At 39.7% G+C, this 24,771-nt stretch overlaps 1 protein-coding gene across 2 annotated transcripts in view; it reads left to right on the top strand.

The window, feature by feature from the left end:
* Positions 1-3,436: 3,436 nt before the first annotated feature.
* Positions 3,437-24,771, top strand: part of PRKAR2B (protein kinase cAMP-dependent type II regulatory subunit beta) — a 108,443-nt gene continuing 87,108 nt past the window's right edge. For both annotated transcript variants that reach the window (XM_082846738.1, XM_082846737.1), the window contains exon 1: positions 3,437-3,777. In XM_082846738.1, the coding sequence (XP_082702864.1) occupies positions 3,477-3,777 (301 nt within the window). In that variant the 5' untranslated portion in view covers positions 3,437-3,476. The remainder of the gene's footprint in view (positions 3,778-24,771) is intronic.

Below are 24,771 nucleotides of genomic sequence, written 5' to 3'. Positions count from 1 at the left end.
TGCCTTGAGTGGGTATGTATTTCTTGCACCAAAGAGGTTTGATCAGGATATATCTATTGATGTATTACATAATCAATAGTTAATATATGAATTATTGAAGTGCTGTATAATTATAAGAAGTGCTGTATGATTGACTGGCCATAGTTATTATCCATTGTAAAGGTTGCCCAAACTATTGGCTTCTCCATGCTGTTGTCTTGTTTTAGCTGCAGCATATCAACAAACTGATGTCTCTGTCTAATATCTGTTTAATTTCCCATGTGCAAAAACAAATTTGGTAGCACTCTTATTTCATTCCAGTGCTGAACTCTGAGTCCTTTTGCAATTGCTTCTGATTCTCTGAGGAACTAGTGTAAATTGCTTTGTAAATCAACAACCAAAGAATCAATATCAATGATGTTCTTTTAAAGAAATCAAAGATAAATGGTCCTCATAAGTCACTGTCACTGTACTTCAACATTCAAAAGGAAATATTCTGAAAATGACAGCAAGGGAAATCATATAATATTACCAAAACAGTTATGGGATAGTGAATAAAGGCAGAATATGATTTGAGAAGTGAACGTTTGTTCTGAGAACAATATTAACATAATAGGAATATGAGGATCAAGCTTTACTTTTTCAGGCCATGGTTATTGATTTAAGAATGGACGCAAATAAAAATTGTTATCAGAGAGCTGTTTGCAAAGATGTTTTAAATCCAACATGTCTTCTTTTAATATTGTACTACTATAGAATATTCCAAGATGGAAGAGACCATATAGGTCATCTAATCCAATTATGCATTTCATGTTTGACTCACCTCTATACCCCTAAAAAAATGACAGCCACGTGACCCTGGCATTGTGGTTGATGACAGACCCATCTACCATGCTTCATACAGTAAATCTACGAAAAGGAATAATGGCATTTTGAAACACAAAATATAGGATGCTACTTTGAAATATGGCTCTTGTTAATGTTTGGGGAAGTAGTGCTTTTTCTTCTGTCATTCCTGGGGGAAAGGGTGTTAAGCATTGTGGCAGACACTGATTATTGCTCCCAGAATTGGTTCTCCTGCATCTCCAAATGTTTGCTTGGCACAGGACTGCTCAAAATAAAGCTCAAATTCCCAAGCTTTCCTTATAGCCATGCATTTGAGTTACTATTGTTGTGGAAAGTAACAAATTACCTCAAAATGTAGAGGCTGAAAACAAGCTTTTTATTATGCTCAAAGATTTGGGATGGGGCATCACATGGCTGGCTGCTTCTGTCATGCTGGCACGACTTCTATCCGTGCAGTCACAAGCCCACCCAGATTCAAGAGGAGGGCAATTAAGGCTTCAACTCTTGATGGGGGAGTGGCAAGGTCACACTGTTGAAGAGCACATGGCACAGGTGAGATTTCTGAAGCCACCTTTGGAAAATGCAATCTGTCACACCATAGGTGTGGCCGTTGACTAAGTTCTGGCCAAGAGGATATAAGAGGAATTGGTGTGTTTAACGTCCTGGAAGTGTCCTTAGACGGGGGATGTGTATGTGGTAGGAGGGGAGCTTCCCTTCTCTTTTCCACTTTCCTCTTGGCTGAAATATGGATGTAGAAGGAAGGTAGAGCAGCAATTTGGACAACAAATTTAGGATTACATAGCAACAAGCTGGAAGGAGGCTGGGTGCCTAATGATCCTAGAACCACCATGCCAGCCCTGAGCTGCTTGCATTTACATTACAGAGAAATAAACTTCTATCTTGTTTAAGCTACTATATTTTGTATTTTCTTGTTAATCTTAATAAAAACATCATCATAAATGAAGAAAGATGATGCAAACTTGTCTTAAATTATTGGGTCTATAAAGATAATAATGTTTATATGGTCTATATAATATTTATATGGTTAGAGTTTGACTAATATCGTGGGCCATGAAGTGAGGATTATAGTATTTCATAAAAGCTTAATTCTTAAAATGCTTGACCCTTACCATTAGAAGTACCTTACTATATTTAAAAACAACATATTATTATGAAGTTAAAAAATGGAAATAAAACATTCACTCATGGAGTGAATATAAGTTGTGTCATAAACAAAGGATTAATGTCAAAATGTATTTTTATTAAAGGGACTAGTTTGTTACATCTTGATTTCTAGTCTTTGACGTTTCTGAACCATGTATGTACTTTTTTTTTTTGTGGGTAGAAAGATAAGCTAAGTGAGCTTGCTATTGAGATATTTTATTTTACAATGATGGTCATGGTAAAAAATGATGTGTTTTAAAATACCGTTTAATTGGCAAAAGACATTTTCTAATTCAAAACCGGAAACATTCGCAGAATAAGCCTCGTTTCAAAGTCCAGGACTTCTTTAAAGCACACATCTCGAATTCTATTTCTCTTTAGAGTGAAGTACATATTCCTATTTTTGGAGATATAATTCAAAACCACTGAAAGCGTAAGGGAACTTTTTAAAAATGAACAATAACAGTTTAATCAGGTAAAGGTTTTTTTGCTTGAGGGCCATCTGTCCTGACACTGACATTTTATTCAAATTGCTGCACCACCCTGTTTGAAGGGCATCGACTGACTTTAAGTGCCTCACAATAAATGGCACATTTGTCTTAACAAGTAGTAACTGCATAGAGTGGACAATGGGATAGTATCAGTGAAGCAAAACAATAAAACAGGATGGATGGAGAAAGACTGGATAAAATGTGGCGAAAAAAAAAGAAAGGTGTCACAAAGATGGGGCATTATTTCTTTGTCCAAAAGATAACCAGTACCACTATACGACTTTAAACAAAAGACATCACCCACACTTATCAATCCAACTAGATTCTCGGAGGAAAATAAAATGCCGCTACCGAGGTGGAGGCCGAAGTTTCAGGGCAAATCGAGTGGCGCCAGCTCTGCGTGGACTCCGTTGGTGAATGACGCGTGGGAATTCTGCCGAGTGGCCCGCCCGCTCCGGGGCGTGCGGACAGGTGGACGGCCAGGCGCGCCTGGGCCGGGGGATGACCCGGGGGATGGCCCCCGCCCCCGCCCCGACCGCGCCCCTAGCAGCGCGCCCAGCCAGCCAGCCGGCGCCCGCCTGCGTTTTCAGCCCCTCAGCTGTCCAGGCACCCGGCGCCCGCAGGCGGGGGTTGCCATGGTTTCCTGGGGTCACGTGGGGCGCGCCGGCGCCCCCTCCCGCGCTCCGCGGCGGGGCGGGCGCGGGGGCGGGGCGGCCCAGGAAGGGGAAAGGAGCGGCCGCGGTGGGAGCGGGAGGAGCTGGAGATGCTTCCAGCTCTCCCGAGGCCGTGCTCGTTCAGCCGCCGCAGCCGCACGGAGCAGCCGCGCGACGGGAGCCGCGGGCCGGGCCAGCCGGGCCTCCGGGGCCCAGTGCGCCGCGTTCGCAGCGGGTAGCGCAGCCAGCGTCGTTTCTGCTCGCTCGGCGGCCGAGGGGCCCGAGACCGGTCCGGGGAGGGGGCGAGGGCGGCGCCCCGGCGCCCGTTGGCAGGGGAGGCAGGATGAGCATCGAGATTCCGGCGGGACTGACGGAGCTGCTGCAGGGCTTCACGGTGGAGGTGCTGAGGCACCAGCCCGCGGACCTGCTGGAGTTCGCGCTGCAGCACTTCACGCGCCTGCAGGAGGAGAACGAGCGCAAAGGCGCCGCGCGCTTCGGCCATGAGGGCAGGACCTGGGGGGACGCGGGCGCCGCCGGCGGGGGCGGTACCCCCAGTAGGGGGGTCAACTTCGCCGAGGAGCCCATGCACAGCGGCTCGGAGAACGGCGAGGAGGAGGAGGCCACAGACGCAGGGGCGTTCAACGGTAAGAAACCGACCCCCGCGCGCCCCGTCCCACCCCCGCCGCTCCCCCTCGGCTCTTCGATCCCGCAGCTCGGCTCAGCCACCTCTCCCCGCCTTCCCCACCTTCCCTACCTTCCCTTCGCGCCCACCCCCTCAGCATCCATTTCTGTCTCTCCCGCTCGCCCACCTTCCTACTCCGCGCTCTCGTTGTGCCCTCCCCCTCGTCCCCTCCTCTGGAGGTGGGGAGCCCAAAGGTGAGGCTTCTCTGCCCACCCGCCCCCTCTCGTCCTGGGCTCGGAGGCAGAGGCCGGCCAGTTTGGGGTGGGCATCTGAGAAACAACTTTCACTGGGGTTGGAGAAATTTCCCTTGACGGATGTCACTGTGCATAAATGAAGCTGGCCCACTTGGCGTCCTCTTTCAGCCGTTATATTTATTAATGGAGTGTCCAAAGCGAAAAGGCGAGGGGTGTTCAATCGGATTGGCTTTACTGTTGTTAGGACGGCAGATTCACTAAAAGGAGGATGAAATTGGACCCACGGGGCAGAACAAAATTTATGGTGATAGCTTTGGCATTCTTGGAAACAGTCATCTATTATTTTCCAATTTAGCAATACCGCGTTGTACTATTTTGGGACACACAACAAAGGATCCCGTTTAGCCTGCAGTCCGTGGGGTGTTTGGAATGAGGAAACGAGCTAATGGTTTGCTTTTTATTTGAAACAAATATTGAATGATTTGGTGCCTTAAAAAAAAAAAAAGTGTGTGAAAAACACTGTAGGAAGTTCTGAAAGCTTGTCGGTTGTCTTTAGAATGAAAAGCCAGTGAGTAATTGTAAGGACTGTGCCAGATACTGAAGCTAGTAAGAATGAATGGGAAAGAAAAAGGGATTTTCTCAAATAATTGCTCCTGGCAGGTCCTACCTCTTCTGCTTATAACCCTCTTTCTCTGACACACGCAGACACACTTACACATTAACAGCCTTCTGTATTTACACAACGTGCCTAAATCTCATCTTTGTGGCATCCCAAGCTAAAATACCCGGGTGTGCAAATGTGCAAGTGCTTTTTCTTTGTGGTGTAAGGCAACCATGCATTCAGCATCGCACCAGCTTTTATTTATTTACACTTCTTGTGGTTTGTGTGTCCGCAGTGCATTTCATATAATGAAACCATTTTAAAGTGTCATTTCCTTATATATGTTCCTAGGAAGCTGTTTCTTTTCTTTGCAAAATTGTTGAAAAGTGTTATAAAATTAAGGTATTTTTAGTTTGTCTGAAGCAATCATAAAAAGCACTGGAAATTAGTGCTCTCTGAAGATAAAGGGAAGATTGTTACTTTAAAAATTTTAATTTTGGACTTTTTAGTGTTTTCAGGGGTAGGATAATCATAGTCTTCATTGTTCATTTTGCACAAGAATTTAATCGAATACTTTTCTTATTAGAAATGAGAAAAGGATAAAAGAGTACATATTTTAAACAGATGGGCAGGAGAAGCCAATGGTGAATGACACAGAAGGGGTAGAGACATCTAATATATACTTCTTTTATGCTCCTGAGACACACATGTACACACGAGTACATTCACATGCACACGGACACACACAAAGAAAAAAAAAAGGACTAGTTTCCCAGATTGGAGAAAAGCAAAGACTAAGGGACTTGATAAAGAACGTATATTCGTTCAGTATAATATATTGTTAGTATAAGTAAAATATTTTGTTTGTATAATGTTTTTGAAGTACTTTGCATTTATGATTCTGTTTTCTCTTTACAACAATGTAGATTATACACAGAACAGATTCGATTTTTGTTTTGCAGTGAAATAAGCCGTTAAGTTCTGAGTGGTAGGGATCATTTTATATGGTTTTATGGTCTCCAAAGCACCTTTATTGTAAAAATTACTCAGTGTGAGTTTTACTAAATATTTGTTAACCAATTGCCCTATTTATTCCCCATTCCTACCCGCCAAAGACTGTTCTGACTGCAACCAATTTGATCATTTTCCAGCGCACACATATGCATATACGTATAACAGAAACTTTGGTGATGTACTTCCCTTTTCTAGGTGTAGTAAAAAATATCTGTTTAGGGTATTTTCTATTCTAATCAGTTCTCTCTTAATTTTCTTAAAGTAAATTGTGAGACCCCCAGTTTAAAGAGAATTTTAGACTACCAAGGGTTGGCAAACTGTTGGTAAAGGGCCAGAAAGTAAATATTTTAGGGTTTGTGAGCAATGTATGGTCTCCATCGCATATTCCTCTTCTTCTTTTTTTTTTTTTTTTAACTGCCCTTTAAACACATATCCCTTCTGGAGGTTAAGGTTGTACAAAACTGGCCACAGACCAAGGCCATAGTTTGCCAACCCTCGGTCAGAGGGGAAGAAAAAGTCAAAATAATGCCATTGCGGGGCGGGGAGGGGGGAAACAATAGGAATGAGCCTATCAGTTTAATGTCTAGGTCTAAAAAAGTGCTAGAATATAAAAAATACCAGATACTGGGTAATCCTCCTGTTATAGTAAAGAATTAGAAAAGTAAGTACTAAAGAAGAGTAAAGTACTAGAAGACAAGTCTTAATTTACTGAGACATAGCACAAGACCAAGTGGATCAATCATTCTTAAACTTTGTATACATCTCAAGGATGTTTGATTCAGAAATGAACATTACCTCGTACTATTCTTGGAGAGCTTTTTTGAATAGGTTGGGGTGGACATCGGGTTTCTTTTTTTTTTTTTGCAGACATCCCAGCTCTTTCTGATATCTGCAGTTCCCTGACCACACTTTGAGATATATTGGTCAACAGATAATGATGATTATAATATCACTTTCTCTTATTAACAGTTTAAAAATAGCTGCCATTTATTGACATTCACTGTGCTAGGCACTATCTGAATGTTTTAATTCATTATCCCAGCTTTATAAGAAAGATGAGACAGACTGTCACTTGCCCAGTGTTTCACAGCTAGTGTGCTGCAGGGATTGGAACACCTGTGGGCCTGGCTCCATCCCTGTGCTCTTAAGTTCCAGATTTTATCTCTGGAAGGGGGTGGGGCTGGCATCACTTGAGCATCCCTTGTATGTCAAGCTCTACTTGAGGTCCTTAATGTGTTTTATCTTTAAGGCTCAGAAAAATTAACTTGTCCAAGGTCACACATAGGACTAGTAAGCAGCAGAGCCTGGTTTCTTACTCACATCTCTCTGACCCACGACCATCAGAGGTTTTTTCCTTAATGGAATTTGTATGATGGGCTGACTCACAGGTCAGGTTTTCCTGGTTATTTTTCCAGTAATGGTGATAAATTTGCTTTGATTGATTCATACCCACTCTCATGAATCCCTTAGGACAATGTATTTGTCGATGGTATTTGTGAGAGGTTGGGCAAAAAGGCAAGTTTTTGACCGTGAAGCTGGTGCCCATTGACTCACATAGAGGGATCAAGCATATGACCTTGAACTCATAGTATGGTGGTTGAATCAAGCAAGTGAACCAGGGTTTGGGACCATGGCCACCGATGGCCCTAGGCCAAAAGTCAGATGGGTGAAGGTGGTCTTGACTTCTCTCCTACCTTTCCAAAGGATTCCTTCCTCTGCTGATTGCTTTCCAATTCCCCTTGTATTCTTCTCTAATTTTATCACTTCTAATGTTTACTTTCAGTTTGCTGTCAATTCTTGTTAAAAGGGCAACCGTTAGGTGTTAGAATGGCATATGGCGATCCCCTTTCTGGGGGAAGAAAGCTATAATGGAGTCTCTGCCTCCCTCTTCCCCATCCTACAGAAAGCGAATATAACATGACATGTCTCTTCTGCAAGGGCAGTGTCCCCAGGCTTGGAATTTATTAGGAGGGTTACAGTAAGCCAGAGTTGGAATCAGTACCAATTTGGAGTGGAATCTGTGGTAATTAATACAGGCATCATAGTGAGATCTTGTGTTGCTCAATTATTTCTTCAGTGAAATGGCTGAAATTATAAAATGAAGTAAATAAAATTCTCAGTTGACAAGTAGTAACAAATTACATATGGACATATGAAGAGCAATCAAACTGGAAGAAAAATAAACAAGTATAAAATATGGAAGACCTATTGTTCTGTATTATGGAAGGCAAAGATCTGGAGTTCAAAGTGGGTACACAAGGCAAAAATATAGAACCATAGCTTATAAGCAAGCATGTCAAAGGTATATAAATAGAAATTTAGCATGTAAAATCTGTGACTTAATCCTCTTAACTCTGATTTACGTCAAATGTTTTTGGAGAACTTTATCTACCTTTGCATTTTTACAGTTTAATGGGATTGTGGAGACTTTACCAGAGATCCTGAAAATTATGCAAAATATTGGAAAGTTGGAGCTTATGGTGGGAGATTAAGGGAACAAAGGTATTTATCATGAGAGGAAATGGTTGAAAGAGAGTTAAGAGTAACATTCATGTGTCTGAGAATTTTTCTTAGAGGATTCTGAGCAAATATTCTTCATCTCTGTTATATACAGAATTAGAAGACTTAAGCTTCATTGTAACTTGAAGAATAAAAGTCAGAAATTCATCTGTCTGAAATGGCGTATGTGGTCTTCCAAAAATGAGGTGGCAAAGCAGTCGGGGTAATAGATTGACTTTCCAAGAATCTGCTGTGAAAACGTTCTTAAGCTTGTTCATACTGGGAGTGAAAAAATAGGTTGATCTGTATGTTGCATTCATGGCCTAATTGACAGCAGGAAACTGTAGAGAGTGATAATCATAGCTTTAAAGGACTGTTGCTTTGGCCGATTTTTTAGGCCCACTTCTATGGGCCCTTATTTAAGAACTTGCTCTCTCGATGGCTGTTAGAGACTGTTGTGGGACGAGGCAGCCGATCCTTAGCTCTTGCCTCCTACTTCATGTAGCTGTCAGCATATGACTAAAGAAAGACATTTATTCTAGTGGTGGTACTTATGCAATGGACTGAAAGTTAAAATATCTTTTTAATATATTATGAAACTCTTAAATCCATTGAATTGGTTTGAAAAACGTGCATGGAAGTCAGTTTTGGGGGGTTAACTTTAAATTCAGACAACATCTATTTTCTTTTATGTATGAGGCGCTGTGTGAGGCATGTTGACATGTTATCATAGTAACAGTGCCTGCCTCGTGAAGTTGTTAGCGAGGATAAATGGAGTAATATTGGCAAGGTCCTTACTGATAGCGCACCCAGCAAGTGCTGATTACCTGTTAAACAAATGATCTCATTTATAAGAAGTATTCCAGAAACGTGTTCTTTCTGAGTAGCAATTTCATTGTGCTTGGTGGAGATGAATCTAACGTTTGCACTTTATAGAAAGATGAAGTAGGAAATGAGCTTACTGGGCAGTTCCTCTTAGGATTTAATGTGAGTTATGTTGCATAATAATAAAACCAACATCCTTTCAGCTGATAATTTGTAGCTAAGCACACCAGGATTTTGTAATTAATGAGACTTTGTGGTCTTTGGCTATTACAAATTTATATAGTAGTTTTAAATCCTCCTGAAGTGGATTACATCCTTCATGACAATGGCTAAAATGTTGAAGCCATTATTTTATTTATGAGCTTAAAACAGTAACGTTAGAGAAGATTTTAAAAATATTTTGAGTTATAGATGGTAATTGTGATTTTTCAAAGAAGAACAGTTAAGAACATTATTCATTTTAATAGTAGTATTAAATGGATTGCTTTAGGAATTGAAATTGGGAAATCAAAGGATTTTGAAAGAGTGTCGTTTCTCAAACTCTTATCCATCTATTACTTTAAACTTTGGGAAGAGGGAGGGAGGGGAGGGATGGAGGGATGGGAAGAGAGAGAGAAGGCGGAAGAGAGGAGTAAAATTAGTTGGAACTTGTGAAGGGTTCTTTGAGTAACTTACACCTTTTCTGAAGGGATGGCAGAGAATGAAAATACCTAAACAAAAATTGAAGCACTGGATACTTTCATATCTTAAAAATCAAACTCTTTAGCTATTATTTAATGTAAGAGCATTATAAGCTTTCCATTTGAAGACATGTAAGTAAGCTTTCCATTTGAGGTCACACATAAAGTGATGTGCTGTATCTGGGTGGGACAGAGTAAATATTTAATGGTTATTTATTGTTGCGAATCTCACTCCATGGATTCCAGTATATTTCCAGCTGTCAAGGTTTTGTTCATAGCTGTGTCAAAAAACAAATGTGTTTCTTTTTCAGCTGTACTAACAAGAGACCTTTGAAATTGTCAAGGAGGAGTTTATTTGTGATCCATTAAAAAAGCCACTTAATGAGAGTAGTAGCAATAGGGAAGGCCTGCGGTGGAGGTTGGGGTTGATGGGGGTGAGGGGTTCAGAGAATGTGATTGAATGACTGAGCTTGGGGTCTGCCTTAGCAGTATCAAGAGTCACAGAGTAAAGGGGCCAGAGACCTGGGTTAGCCCATGAGGAGGAGGAATGTGTATAAGTTGGGAAGTGGGATGCTGGGCTCATTCACTCACTGCAGACATATTTATAGAGAGCCAACTCCTTCCTTTTTTTAATTTTTAAGAAAAAAGAAATAATTATTCTCTTAAGTTTACTATCTCTAGACTTCTTAAGAAACAATCCTTTTGTCAGAGACTGTCTCATAGATAGAATATGTTGTCTATTTCGCTTAACAGATGGAGCAGCTGAAAGCCAGAGACGTTCCTTGCCCAGATTTAGTCAGCTTTGGTCTTTTTGTTCATAGAATTGTCACAATTTGCGTGCTGTTTATATTAACTTACATACTATGAATCCTTTCTGTCTTCCATCAGGGTGATAGATAAGGTCTAAAAGTCTAGACTAAAGAGAAGTACTTTTGTTCTTTTGCCTTCAGAATTACCAATTTTTTTTTCTCTTTGATTTTTTTCATTGAGGTGAAATCTAGTATTAGGTTTTATTTTTGTATCAATTGCTTAAGAAGAGACAATGGAAAAGAAAAAAGAGAGCAGTGACTTTTCTGAGGTGGATGAGTTATTGTCATCGTGTTCTTGGTCCTGTTCTTATTGTCCTTCCGCCTTATCCTTGCCGTTTAGTTGTGGTTGGGTTGGTCCCAAAACCCCATGTAAAAACCTCACTGTGATACTGATCATTATCTTTATTTTATGGGAGTTTTTGTGTTTCGGAAATTCAAAATGACTCAGACTGTTCCATTATGTAATTATTTTGTGGAAAGAATTTGAGCTAAAATTTTCAGGTCATGGCTTACATGAAAACAAAACAATCTAAAAAAATCAGAAATATAAACACAGTTGGTGTAACATTTATAAATGTTTCAGCAATAGGCTCTGCCATGTGTAGCTTAATATGTTTGGAAACTAAAAAAAAAACCATCATTCCAGTTGCTACTGTTTAAAAAATGTTTCTGTGTTTTACAAAAAGACAAAAGGTCAAAATATAAACACATGTTCTACATAAAAGTGAAGCCAAGAAGATACACTGAATGCAGTGATTCTGGTATCCATTTGGCTGGGGACTGACACTGTTTAATTTACATTAGCTGTTCCAAGACAAAATAGTTCATGCGAGTGATATTGAGGGGAATTTATTCTTTTTTTTGGATAAAAAAGAAGGAAAAAGCTTCCATTTGTTTAAATACATTTTAGTTAGACTCAAAAAGCATCTTTCCAAAAGGTTCTGAATTAATACATGACTCAGCTGTTTCATTTCAGTTGCTATAGAAAGCTAATGTTTGTTAAATGTTATTCTTTTTATTTAATCATTGTTAACTTTTTTGGCTGCTTAAGTGCCAGACGCTGAGTAAGGCTATTTATACATATCATTCAGCTCTCCCCAAAGTAAGTGGTAGACTCAGGATTTGAACCTGACAGTCTGAGTTCAGAGCCCATCTCCTTAACCATGGTACACAGACTTCATTTTTAGTAACTCTTATAGCAGTAACATGGTTGAAAAGAACCACATATCAAAAAACAAGCTTCCAACTTTTCCTTCTAAAAATTTACAGCCTAGCTCAGCATTGATCTTTCCCTTTTACAATTTGTTTTTTCCGTCTATTCTACACAAATTAGCACTTGGCATACTTTTTTTTTTTTTTTTAAAGAGAACCTTTATTTTATTTTATTTTGGCCGCGCCATGCAGCTTGCGGGATCTTAGTTCCCTGAGCAGGGATCAAACCCAGGCCCTCGGCGGTGGAAGTGCGGAGTCCTAACCACTGGACCGCAGGGGAAGTCCCAGCACTTCATATACTTTAGAAACTCAATAAAATGTTTATTTTAAAAATGAACACTTCATATACTGAGCTGTTTAATTCTCAAAACCTTTTTGATTATGTACAGTCATTAGCAAAATATATTTGAGTAGACATATCCCATGTATGTATTTATAAATTTTGTGCATGTACCAGTATATTAGCTTACTATGTATATGAGAAAACATCCCACAGTATAAATTTTGAAAGGGAGAAGTAACAAGTAATTGTAAGCAAGTTCTAATTTTTACTACACCCTAAATGATTGCCTTATACTCTGCCTTGGGGTGCATGACCCCATTTTGGAGACCACAATCCTAACAGTAGAACTTAACCCATACTCTATTAATATGTAAGCTAGCTCTAGTAAACTTTGGCTTCCTCTTTTAAGCTCCTGGATTATAAAGGACCTGCAGGTAGGCAGGGTCCTAATGTGTGTGTGTGTGTCTTTTTTAATAGACATTCATTAGGTAATTGTTTGACTCAGCCAAACTTTGGCAGAATAAAGAGGAAAATTCTATCTTATAAAAAGGAAATAAAATCATGTTACCTGACAGGTAAGATCTAGGCTTTTTCTTTTAAATCTGTATTCCTGTCTGTACCTTGAACTTCAGCCTCGATTATAGAGTACTCATGTCCTTGGTGCACATACTGGGGATGTGACAAACAGAACCATACCATGTTACAGGTGTTTAGTTAAGCTTAGTCATGGAAGTGCCAATCAGAATTAGAAGAAAATCTAAAGTTTAAAATAGTTTAAAAGATTAGGACCAGGCAACATCCTAAGGAAAAACATAAAATAAAATAGTTTAAAAGAAATGCAGTTACATAGGGTATCTGAGGAAGGCCATCTCTGGAGATGACAGTTCGTTAGGAGGTAGCCTTTTCACTATCTCCCTTTTTGTAACTTTTGAAAAAAGCTTGTCATATACTTGTATTACCTATTAAATACATTTTAAGTGAAAAAAGACATGAAAGAAAGGCGATTCTTTTATAAACGTCCGGTGGGTAGTAGATAAAACACTATAGAGGCACAGAGTATGGTTCGAAATTGATGTAGCCAAATATTCTTGCCTAAGTTATTCTCTTGGTCCTGGGTACCCAGTCCTCTTTCCTTAACTTTCTGCCAAAATCCCAGTTTTTCTCCAAAGGTTAGCTTACAGTTCACCCTACCAGAAAATCCTTACGAGATTCTCTGGTTGACATGAGTGGTGTCAAAATGGCAGGATGAACGTGCCCTACTTCAGAGTAAGCTTGGCGGATGTCACATGTTCCTGGCACAGGCAGGCAAGGAAACACAGGAATGAGCTCCCTCCCTCCAAGACCTTCCTGCACGCATCTCACTTGGCCCACAGAAGGTGCTCAAATACACTTTAAATTAACCTCAAGTTGAATACTGAATGTCTCATAATAGTAAATATCTATAAGTGTATATTTCTAAAGTGATTGAAACCTTCTTGGGCGCATAAATATTAAAAATAGCCTCCTGATAATCCTTTATATTGTTGCATTTTAAAATGTTTTCATGAAATATAAAAGCCTTAGCCTGTGTTCAGTTTCATAGGTTTAGACTTCATTATATTAAAAAAAAAAGGTGGCATATTATATTTTGGCCTGATATTTGATCACTCTGCCACATGCAAAGAACACAAGTGCACAGGCTCGCCTTGTGGGTGAGGATTGCACATTCCCATCGAGGAGACGTTCTGACCCCCCTAAACTTCCCATGTCACTGCTTCTGCTTCTGTGAGCCCTGTGTTAAATCCCAAATGCCTCTATTGCCCTGAACCTGCTTTGTCCTGTTTTCTCTCTCCATCTTGCCTCATTCCTGCCACCTTGAAAGCAGGCTGTCTTCCTCCCTTTATTGCATGAATCCTGCTCACCACCACCCCCCACCCCCCCGCCCCGAGGTGAGCCCTTTGGAGCCCTCCAGTTTTAACTGTAGCTCCAGCGCAGACCTCTCGCCTTCAGATTTAGGTTGACATATCTCCCTGCTTACCAGCCACCTCTGCTTGCATCTTCTTCAGGCACCTCCAGATAATTTTGTCCTAAACTGAATGTGTTATCATCTACCTCTATTATTATTCTTTCCTACTCATGTTACTTTTTTCCCGCCACTGATTTGATAAACACAGTCAATAGAACCCCTTTCCTCTGCCTCCTGCTTCTTAAACCTGGTAGTTTATGGAAAACAAACAAAACAGATTGCTTTTATTGCTGAAAATTTTTAAGTAGTGCTGAAAAATCAGAAACACTGGAAACTTTTTACAAATATGACTTCACTTTGGCATAGGCTCTAGGTTTGAATCCTGACTCTGCCATTTATAACTTTTGGAACCTTAAACAAGTTACTTTACCATCTGTGCCTCAGTTTCCCCATCTGTGAAATGGGAATGATGGTAGTACTTACCTCAGAGGGTTCTGGTAAGAATAAATGAATTGACAGTGTGTGGCATATACTAAGCCTTATATATGGGTTTGTTAAAAGAAGAGAGGAAGGAAGAAAGAGAGGAAGGCAGGTTTTACAAGTTAGAACCTGATGGTTTTTAAAAATGAAGTTTGATTTGAAATGTAAGAAACTAGAGATTGTTTTCAAGGCAGTGAGATAATAGTCCTTAAAGAAAATGTTATTAATGAAAAATATAAAAGTAAAGTCTTCAGATCTTTCAGCTAAGTGTTTCAAACGTTTAAAAAAAAACTCTGCTCTTTTAAGTCTCAAGTCCTCCTTTAATTCCTTTGAAACGCAAGGAAAATAGTCTGACTTAAAAAAAATAAGGTTAAAAAAAAGCAACGGGATAAAGCTTTGCTTTGTTTGCACACCATCTTCTCCCTTGAGAATCAGTGTTTAACTGGTAGAATAAATAAATTTGTGTGTGCAGAATCTCCAAGTTTATGGTTTTATTCAAGTTTTAATAAGTTATTTTAAAACAAACTTGGGAAAGAGTAAGTAGGGATATTGAAAATAGTTACTTAATTTAAATGAGGCAGATGCTTATAGTAAAAAACATGAATATGTGCCTGAAATATAAATTAATTGGAAAAAATTGGTTGTATTAACTTGACAGCTTGTTGCCATTTCCTCATATCATAATATTTATGAAAGTAAGCTCATGGTGGGAGAAACTTTTTTTTTTTTTTTGCCGTACTTGGGCCCCTCACTGTTGTGGCCTCTCCCGTTGCGGAGCACAGGCTCTGGACGCGCAGGCTCATTGGCCATGGCTCACGGGCCCAGCCGCTCCGCGGCATGTGGGATCTTCCCGGACCGGGGCACGAACCCGTGTCCCCTGCATCGGCAGGCAGACTCTCAACCACTGTGCCACCAGGGAAGCCCGGGAGAAACTTTTATACCTAAGTTTTACATTAGAATGTGGTTTTATTCTGAAAACCCATCATTCTTTACTTGCTCCACTACAAATTGCTATCTTAATAGATTTCAAAAAAAAAAAAAAGACAGTTCTTTTGGATATCTTTGCTTTTACACAGAGTTATTCACAGGTCTTTGATTTTTTTTTTTTAAGGAGTCATTGATTTTTTTTTTTAAACCCCACATTTGTTTATTTATTTATTTTTGGCTGTGTTGGGTCTTTGTTTCTGTGTGAGGGCTTTCTCTAGTTGTGGCAAGTGGGGGCCACTCTTCATCGTGGTGCATGGGCCTCTCACTATCACGGCCTCTCTTGTTGCGGAGCACAGGCTCCAGACGCGCAGGCTCAGTAGTTGTGGCGCACAGGCTTAGCTGCTCCGCGGCATGTGGGATCTTCCCAGACCAGGGCTCAAATCCGTGTCCCCTGCATTAGCAGGCAGATTCTCAACCACTGTGCCACCAAGGGAAGCCCTGTCATTGATTTTTTAACGTTAGTTGTTGTTTTTTTTAAATTTTATTTTTGGCTGCATTGGGTCTTTTTGTTGCTGTGCATGGGCTTTCTCTAGTTGCAGCACACTGGTTTCTCATTGTGGTGGCTTCTTGTTGTGGACCACGGGCTCTAGGTGTGTGGGCTTCCGTAGTTGTGGCTCATGGGCTGTAGAGCGCAGGCTCAGTACTTGTGACGCACGGGCGTAGTTGCTCTGTGGCGTGTGGGATCTTCCCGGACCTAGGGCTCGACCACGTGTCCCCTGCATTGGCAGGCAGACTCTTAACCACTGTGCCACCAGGGAAGTCCTTGATATCTTATTTTACTGTCATTAACAACAGTTTACCAACTAAGCAATATTATGATCTTTGATTCCTCATAATACCTTAAAATAATTTCCTTATAATTTCTTAAAAAGAATTCAGAAGGTATTTTAGTGTTCAGATTTTAAGAAAAATGCATTTGCAGAAAGGATATTTAGTGAAATATATTTTAGGAGCACATTTAGCATTAAAAGTGTACAAGACCTCAGTTATGCAAGATGAATGAGTTCTGGGATCTAATGTATGTAGCATGGTGACAGTTACCAATACTGTATTGTATACTTGAAATTTGCTGAGAGGATAGATCTTAAGTTAAATCTTAACACACACACACAGAGTGGTGACTGTAGAGGTGATGGTTAAATTATTTAGCTTGATTGGGATGATCTTTTCACAGTGTATACATATATCAAAACATCAAGTTGCACACCTTAAATATATGTAATTTTTATATGTCAAAGGTAATGAAGTAAAAAAAAAAAGCAGTGTGAATTAATCTGGTTGGGCTGATAGTATTGAGTATACTGAGAGATTTTTATCTCTGAATAAAAGCAGAGCAGAAATTTTCTCTCTTTCCCTCTCTCCTTCTTCTTCCCTCTCCCTCCCTCCCTTCCTCCCTCCCTCCCTCTTCTCTTTTTTAAAAATTATGAAATATTTCCAATATACAGAAATGAACAGACACTAAATAAGGAACACTCACATGAGCCATCCCCTGTCTCTTAACAGATTTTAACGCTTCAGTTTTTTTACTTTGAAGAAAATATCACATGTACAGTAGGAGTCTCCTTGTATACCCCTCTCTTATCCCGTTCTCTTAACTTCCTTCTCCATAGATAACCAGCACTATGATGAATTTGGTGTTTATATTTCCTATGTATGTTTTTGTATTCTTACTACAAAGGCATTTATTCATAGATTAGAAATAATGATATTTTGCATGTATTCAAAGTTCATATAAATAGTGCCACTTACGAAAGTTTCATTTATGTAAGTTATCATCCTTCAGCTTGTTTTGTTTTTTTTTTTTTTCTTTTGCGGTACGCGGGCCTCTCACTGTTGTGGCCTCTCCCCGTTGCGGAGCACAGGCTCCGGACGCGCAGGCTCAGCGGCCATGGCCCACGGGCCCAGCCGCTCCGCAGCATGTGGGATCTTCCCGGACCGGGGCACGAACCTGCATTCCCTGCATCGGGAGGCGGACTCTCAACCACTGCGCTACCAGGGAAGCCCTAAGCAAATAATTTTTAAGAGTGTAAAGAGGTTTTGAGACCACAAAGTTTGAGGACTGCAGTTCTAGGGTATATACCTAAGCGTAGAAAGGCTGGTTGTAGGGAATGCCCAGCTTTCACTGCACGTCATATTGCCATATTTGCAAAGCTGTTATACGAGTTTATACTCTCAGCAGTAGTATAAGAGTTCTTGGTTCTCCACATTCAAGCGACCATTTGATATTGTCAGATCTTAACCATCTTTGCCAATGAGACAGATGTTAAATTGGAATCTCATTGTAAATTGAATATGCTTTTCCCTGCTTACTAGTGATCTTGACCATCTTTTTTATCTTCATCGATCATATCTCTAGTTCATCTGTGAAAAAAGTTTTTTTTCTTGTCATTTTTCCTGTCTGTGTTGTTCTTACTGATTTGTAGGAGTGTCTCCTCTCCTCTCCTCTCCTTTCCTTTCCCCTCTCTCCCTTCCATCCTGTCTCCCTGCCTCCCTCCTTCCCTTCCTTCCTTCCTTCCTTCCACATTCTGGTTACTAATTCTTTGTTGGTAACATGCATTGAAAAAAATTTTCTCTCAGTTTTGGGCTTGTCTTTTCATTTTGTTTATGTAGGTTGAACAGAATTTCCTTTGTTTTCTCTTCCAGTGTTATTGAGATGTAATCGACATACAGCACTGTACAAGTTTAAGGTGTACAGCATAATGATCTCACTTAAGTACATCATGAAATGATGACCGCAATAGGTTTAGTGAACATCCATCATCTCATATAAATGTAAAAGAAAAAGAAAAATGTATTTTTTCCTTGTGATGAGAACTCTTAGGATTTACTCTCTTAACAGCTTACATATGTAGCACAGAGCAGTGTTGATTATATTAATCACATTTTACATTACATTATTTATCCTATAACTGGAAATTTATACCATTTGACCATCTTCATCCAGTTGCCCATCCCCTGAACCCTTGCCTCTGGTAACCACAAATCTGATCTCTTTTTCTATGAGTTTATTTATTTGTTTGTTGAAGTATAATGGACCTACAACACTATGTTAGTTACTGGTGCACAACATAGTGATTCAGTATTTGTATACACTGCAGAATGATTACCATAAGTCTAGTTACCATCCCTTGCCATACAAAGATATTACATTTTTATTGACTATATTCCCCATGCTGTACATTTCATCCCCATGTTCTGTAACTGGAAGCTTGTACCTCTTAATTTCCCTCACCTATTTCACTCTTTTCATTCATGTTCATACCATTTAACTCAAGAACAGAATTTTCTGATTTTATTGTAGCCTAACATTAATCCCTTCCTTTATACTTATACTTTTTTGTGCCTTAAGGAATCTATCTCTACCTCGAATTAAAAAGATAAGCTCTTCATTTTCTTGTAAAAATGAAAAAGTCTTGAGTTTCACACTTAAGGTTTTAATCCATCTATAATTTATTTTTGTGCCTGGTATGAGATGAGAATCTCATTTCATTTTTTAAAAATATGCATCATTTATTGACTTTTTTCCCCCACTGATTTTTAAACATCAGTTTTCCATTTTTATGTGAAGGTACTTACAGTCTATTCTGTTCTGTTGGTTTGTCCATTCTTTCATTACTCTCTCTTTCTCCTAATATGACTTTATATGGTCCTGATATGTGGTAAGTATGTACATCCACCTTATTTTTCTTCAGAATTGTTTAACTATTCATGGGCTTTTATTATTCCATAGAACTTTTAGGATGAGCTTCTTCAATGATGTGAAAAACTTTATTAGGTGTTTGTTGGAATTTATAAACAAATTTGGAGACATAAATATTCCATATACATTGCATATCTCCATTTATCTGGTCTTCCTTTCATTTCTTCAGTGTTTTATAATTTTCTCCGTAAAGGATCTTCTTGTCTTTTCTTAGTTTAATTTCTAAGTAACATATTGTTTTTGTTGTTATTATAACTGGGAGATTTTTCTGTTATTCTAATTAGTTGTTACTGAGAATATATAAAAAGAACTGTTAAAACTCAATAACAAAAAGCCCATCAATCTGAGCAAAATCCAACTGAGCAAAAGGCCTAAACAGTTTAATAAAGAAAACATAAACGAAGATGACCACGTGGGAAGACGTGGAGTTAGTGTCTCCCCACAGCTAGGGCGCCTGCCAGCCCATGGTGGGGGACTCTGATGCCCAAGGAGACGGGAAGAACCCCAAAGTGAACCGGTAGGATGTAGGGGGACTGAGGGGAAAGGAAAAGTGGAGGCCAGACAGGATCGGCGCCCCTGCGGCTGGGGAGATGAGGAGAGGCAGGTGGGGGGGACTCTCCAGGAAGAGCGGGAGAGGAGTGGAGGGCATTTGCCTGGCCCACTCGGGCCGGGGAGCCTGCTGAGCTCCCAGGCATATCCCCTGCCCTCCAAGTCCCCTCCAGGCTGTGTGGGTCCTTGGGGGCACAGGAGGGAGGCAGGGGAGAGCAGGAGAGGCAGGTGGGAGGGGCCCTCCCAGACTGGAGGAGCAGGAGGGGAGAGGAGGGCATTTGCCCCACCCACTCGAGCCCAGGAAGCCTGCTGGACTCCCAGGTGAGGTCCGCTGCCCTCTGAGACCAGGGGTGGGGGACACGCCTGGGCCCCTTCTGTTCCTTGAACCTAAGCCCCGCCCCCCACAGCCCCCAGAGCCTTTTCCAGACCTGTGGGTCCTGAGCATTGGCCCCGCCCACCACCCAAACCTCGCCCTTGCTTAGGCCCCGCCCTCCACAGCCAAGGCCTTCCCCACCCACCTTTTTTTAAATTTTCCCTCCTCCTCTTTTTTACTATTGTGGTACTGACGTACCTTCCAGTTGTTTATTCATCTATATTTTTATTTTTATATTCTTCCTAACATATCTGTTAGTTTCCTAGTCTAATTTTATTTTTTTCTTTGTTATTGTTGTGTGTTTTTTTGTTTGTTGTTTTTTGTTTGTTGTTTTTGCTGCCCCAGGTGGCTTGCAGGATCTTGGTTCACGAGCCCAGGGTCAGGCTGAAGCTCCTGTGGTGGGAGCTCCGAGTCTGAACCACTGGACTAACAGAGAACCTCAGACCCCAGGGAATATTCATCTGGGTGAGGTCTCATGGAGTTCCTCATCTCAGCACCAAGACCCAGCTCTACCCAATAGCCTACAAACCCTAGTGTTAGAAGCCTCAGGCCAAACAACCAGTAAGACAAGAACACAATCCCACTCATTAAAAAAAAAAAAAAAAAAAGACACAGCCAAAAAATATATCACAGATGAAGGAGCAAGGTAAAAACCTACAAGACCAAATAAATGAAGAGGAAATAGGCAATCTACCTGAAAAAGAATTCAGAGTAATGATAGTAAAGATGATCCATAATTGCGGAAATAGAATGGAGGCACAGACTGAGAAAATACAAGAAATGTTTAACAAAGATCTAGAAGAACAAACAGAGATGAACAACACTAGGAAAAATCAGTAACGGAATAACTGAGGCAGAAGAACGATTAAGTGGGCTAGAAGACAAAATGGTGGAAATAACTGCTGAGGAGCAGAGAAAAGAATGAAAAGAATTGAAGACAATCTCAGAGACCTCTGGGACAACACTGAACACACCAACATTCGAATTCTAGGGGTCCCAGAAGAAAAAGAGAAAAAGAAAGGGTCTGAGAAAATATTTGAAGAGATTATAGTCGAAAACTTCCCCAACATGGGAAAGGAAATAGTCAACCAAGTCCAGGAAGCACAGAGAGTCCCATACAGGATAAACCCTAGGAAAAACACACCAAGACACATATTAATCAAACTAACAAAAATTAAATTCAAACAAAACATATTAAAAGCAGCAAGGGAGAAACAAAAAATAACATACAAAGGAATCCCCGTAAGGTTATCAGCTGATTTTTCAGCGGAAACTCTGCAGGCCAGAAGGGAGTGGCAGGATATACTTAAAGTGATGAAAGAGGAAAACCTACAACCAAGATTACTTTACCCAGCAAGGATCTCATTCAGATTCGACGGAGAAGTCAAAAGCTTTTCAGACAAGCAAAAGCTAAGAGAATTCAGCACCACCAAACCAGCTTTACAACAAATGCTAAAGAAACTTATCTAAGCAGGAAACACAAGAGAAGAAAAAGACCCACAAAAAACCCCCCGAAATTAAGAACATGGTAATAGGAACATACATATCAATAATAACATTGAATGTAAATGGATTAAATGTCCCAACCAAAAGATACAGACTGGCTGAATGGATACAGAAACAAGACCCATATATATGCTGTCTACAAGAGACCCACTTCAGACCTAGGGACACATACAGACTGAAAGTGAAGTGATGGAAAAAGATATTCCATGCAAACAGAAATCAAAAGAAAGCTGGAGTAGCAATACTTGTATCAGGTAAAATAGACTTTAAAATAAAGACTGTTAACAAGAGATAAGGAGGGACACTACATAATGATCAAAGGATCAATCCAAGAAGAAGGTATAACAATTATAAATGTTTATGCACCCAACATAGGAGCACCTGAATACATAAGGCAAATGCTAACAACCAAGAAAGGAGAAATGGACAGTAACACAATAATAGTAGGGGATTTTAACACCCCACTTACACCAATGGACAGATCATCCAAACCGAAAATAGAGAAACACAAGCTTTAAATGACACAATAGACCAAATAGATCTAATTGATATTTATAGAACATTCAAACCAAAAGTGCCAGAATACACTTTCTCCTCAAGTGCACATGGAACATTCTCCAGGATAGATCACATCTTGGGTCACTGATAATCAAGCCTTGGAAAATTTAAGAAAATGAAATCGTATCAAGCATCTTTTCTGACCACAGCGCTATGAGATTGGAAATCAGTTACAGGGAAAAAACTGTAAAAAACACAAATACATGGAGGCTAAACAGTGCAAAACACAAATACATGGAGGCTAAATAACCAAGAGATCACTGAAGAAATCAAAGAAGAAATTAAAAAATACATAGAAACAAATGACAATGAAAACACGATGACCCAAAACCTATGGGACGCGGCAAAAGCAGTTCTAAGAGGGAAGTTTATAGCAATTCAGTCTCACCTCAAGAAACAAAAATCTCAAATAAACAATCTAACCCTACACTTAAAACAACTAGAGAAAGAAGAAATGTACAAATTCTTGGAAAGGTACAACTTTCCAAGACTGAACCAGGAAGAATTAGAAAATATAAACAGACGTATCACAAGTAATGAAATTGAAACTGTAATTAAAAATCTTCCAACAAACGAAAGTCCAGGACCAGGTGGCTTCACAGGCAAATTCTATCAAACATTTAGAGAAGGGCTAACACCTATCCTTCTCAAACTCTCCCAAAGAATTGCAGAGGGAGAAACACTCCCAAATTCATTCTATGAAGCCACTATCACCCTGATAACAAAACCAGAAAAAGATATCACAAAAAAAGAAAATTATAGACCAATATCACTGATGAACATAGATGCAAAAATCCTGAACACAATACTAGCGAACAGAATGCAACAGCACACTAAAAATATCATACACTATGATCAAGTGGGATTTATCCCAGGGATGCAAGAATTCTTCAATATATGCAAATCAATCAATGTGATACACCACATTAAGAAATTAAGGAATAAAAACTATATGATCAACTCAATAGATGCAGCAAAAGCTTTTGACAAAATTCAACATCCATTTATGATAAAAACTCTCCAGAAAATGGGCATAGAGGGCACCTACCTCAACATTATAGAGGCCATACATGACAAACCCACAGCAAGCATCATACTCAATGATGAAAAACTGAAAGCATTTCCACTAAGATCAGGAACAAGACAAGGATGTCCACTTTCGCCACTCTTATTCAGCATAGTTATGGAAGTCCTATCCACAGCAATCAGAGAAGAAAAAGAAAGAAAAGGAATACAGATTGGAAAAGAATAAGTAAAACTGTCACTGTTTGCTGATGACATGATACTATATGTAGAAGATTCTAAAGATGACACCAGAAAACTACTGGAACTAATCAATGAATTTGGTAAGATTGTGGGATGCAAAATTAATGCACAGAAATCTCTGGCATTCCTATACACCAACAGCGAAAAATCAGAAAGAGAAATTAAGGAAACACTCCCATTTACCACTGCAACAAAAAGAATAAAATACCTAGGAATAAACCTGCCTAAGGAGGCAAAAGACTTGTGCTCAGAACACTATAAAACACTGATGAAAGAAATCAAAGATGACATAAACAGTTGGAGAAATATACCATGTTCTTGGATTGGAAGAATCAATATTGTGAAAATGACTGTACTACCCAATGCAATCTACAGATTCACTACAATTCCTATCAAACTACCAATGGCATTCTTCACAGAATTAGAACAAAAAATTTTCCAATTCATATGGAAACACAGAAGACCCCAGATAGCCAAAGCAATCTTGAGAAAGAAAAATGGAGCTGGAGGAATCAGGCTCCCTGCCTTCACACTATACTACAAAGCTACAGTAATCAAGGCAGTATGGTACTGGCACAAAAACAGAAATATAGATCAATGGAACAAGATAGAAAGCCCAGAGATAAACCCACGCACCTATGGTCAACTAATCTATCACAAAGTAGGCAAGGATATACAATGGAGAAAAGACAGTCTCTTCACTAAGTGGTGCTGGGAAAACTGGACAGCTACATGTAAAAGAATGAAATTAGAACACTCCCTAACACCATACACAAAAATAAACTCAAAATGGATTAATGACCTAAATGTAAGACTGGACACTATAAAACTCTTAGAGGAAATCATAGGAAGAATACTGTTTGACATAAATCACAGCAATATCTTTTTTGATCCACCTCCTATAGTAATGGCAATAAAAACCAAAAATAAATAAATGGGACCTAATGAAACTTAAAATCTTTTGCACAGCAAAGGAAACTATAAACAAGACGAAAAGACAACCCTCAGAATGGCAGAAAGTATTTTCAAATGAAACAACAGGCAAAGGATTAATCTCCAAAATACACAAACAGGTCTTGGAGCTCAATATCAAAAAAGCAAACACTCCAGTTAAAAAATGGGCAGAAGACCTACATAGGCATTTCACTAAGGAAGACATACAGATGGCCAAGAGACACATGAAAAGCTGCTCAACATCACTAATTATTAGAGAAATGCAAATCAAAACTACAGTGAGGTATCACCTCACACTTGTCAGAATGACCATTATCAAAAAATCTAGAAACAATAAATTCTGGAAAGGGTGTGGTGAATAGGGAATCCTCCTGCACTGTTGGTGGGAATGTAAATTGATACAGCCACTATGGAGAACAGTATGGAGGTTCCTTAAAAAACTACAAATAGAACTACCATATGACCCAGCAATCCCACTACTGGGCATATACCCTGAGTAAACCATAATTCAAAAAGAGGCA

This window comes from Leucopleurus acutus, assembly GCF_964270905.1.
Source record: "Leucopleurus acutus genome assembly, chromosome: 9".
In the NCBI taxonomy this organism is placed as follows: domain Eukaryota; kingdom Metazoa; phylum Chordata; class Mammalia; order Artiodactyla; family Delphinidae; genus Leucopleurus; species Leucopleurus acutus.
Note: the sequence above shows the minus strand (reverse complement) of the source record. Positions and strands in the feature narration are given on the sequence as shown.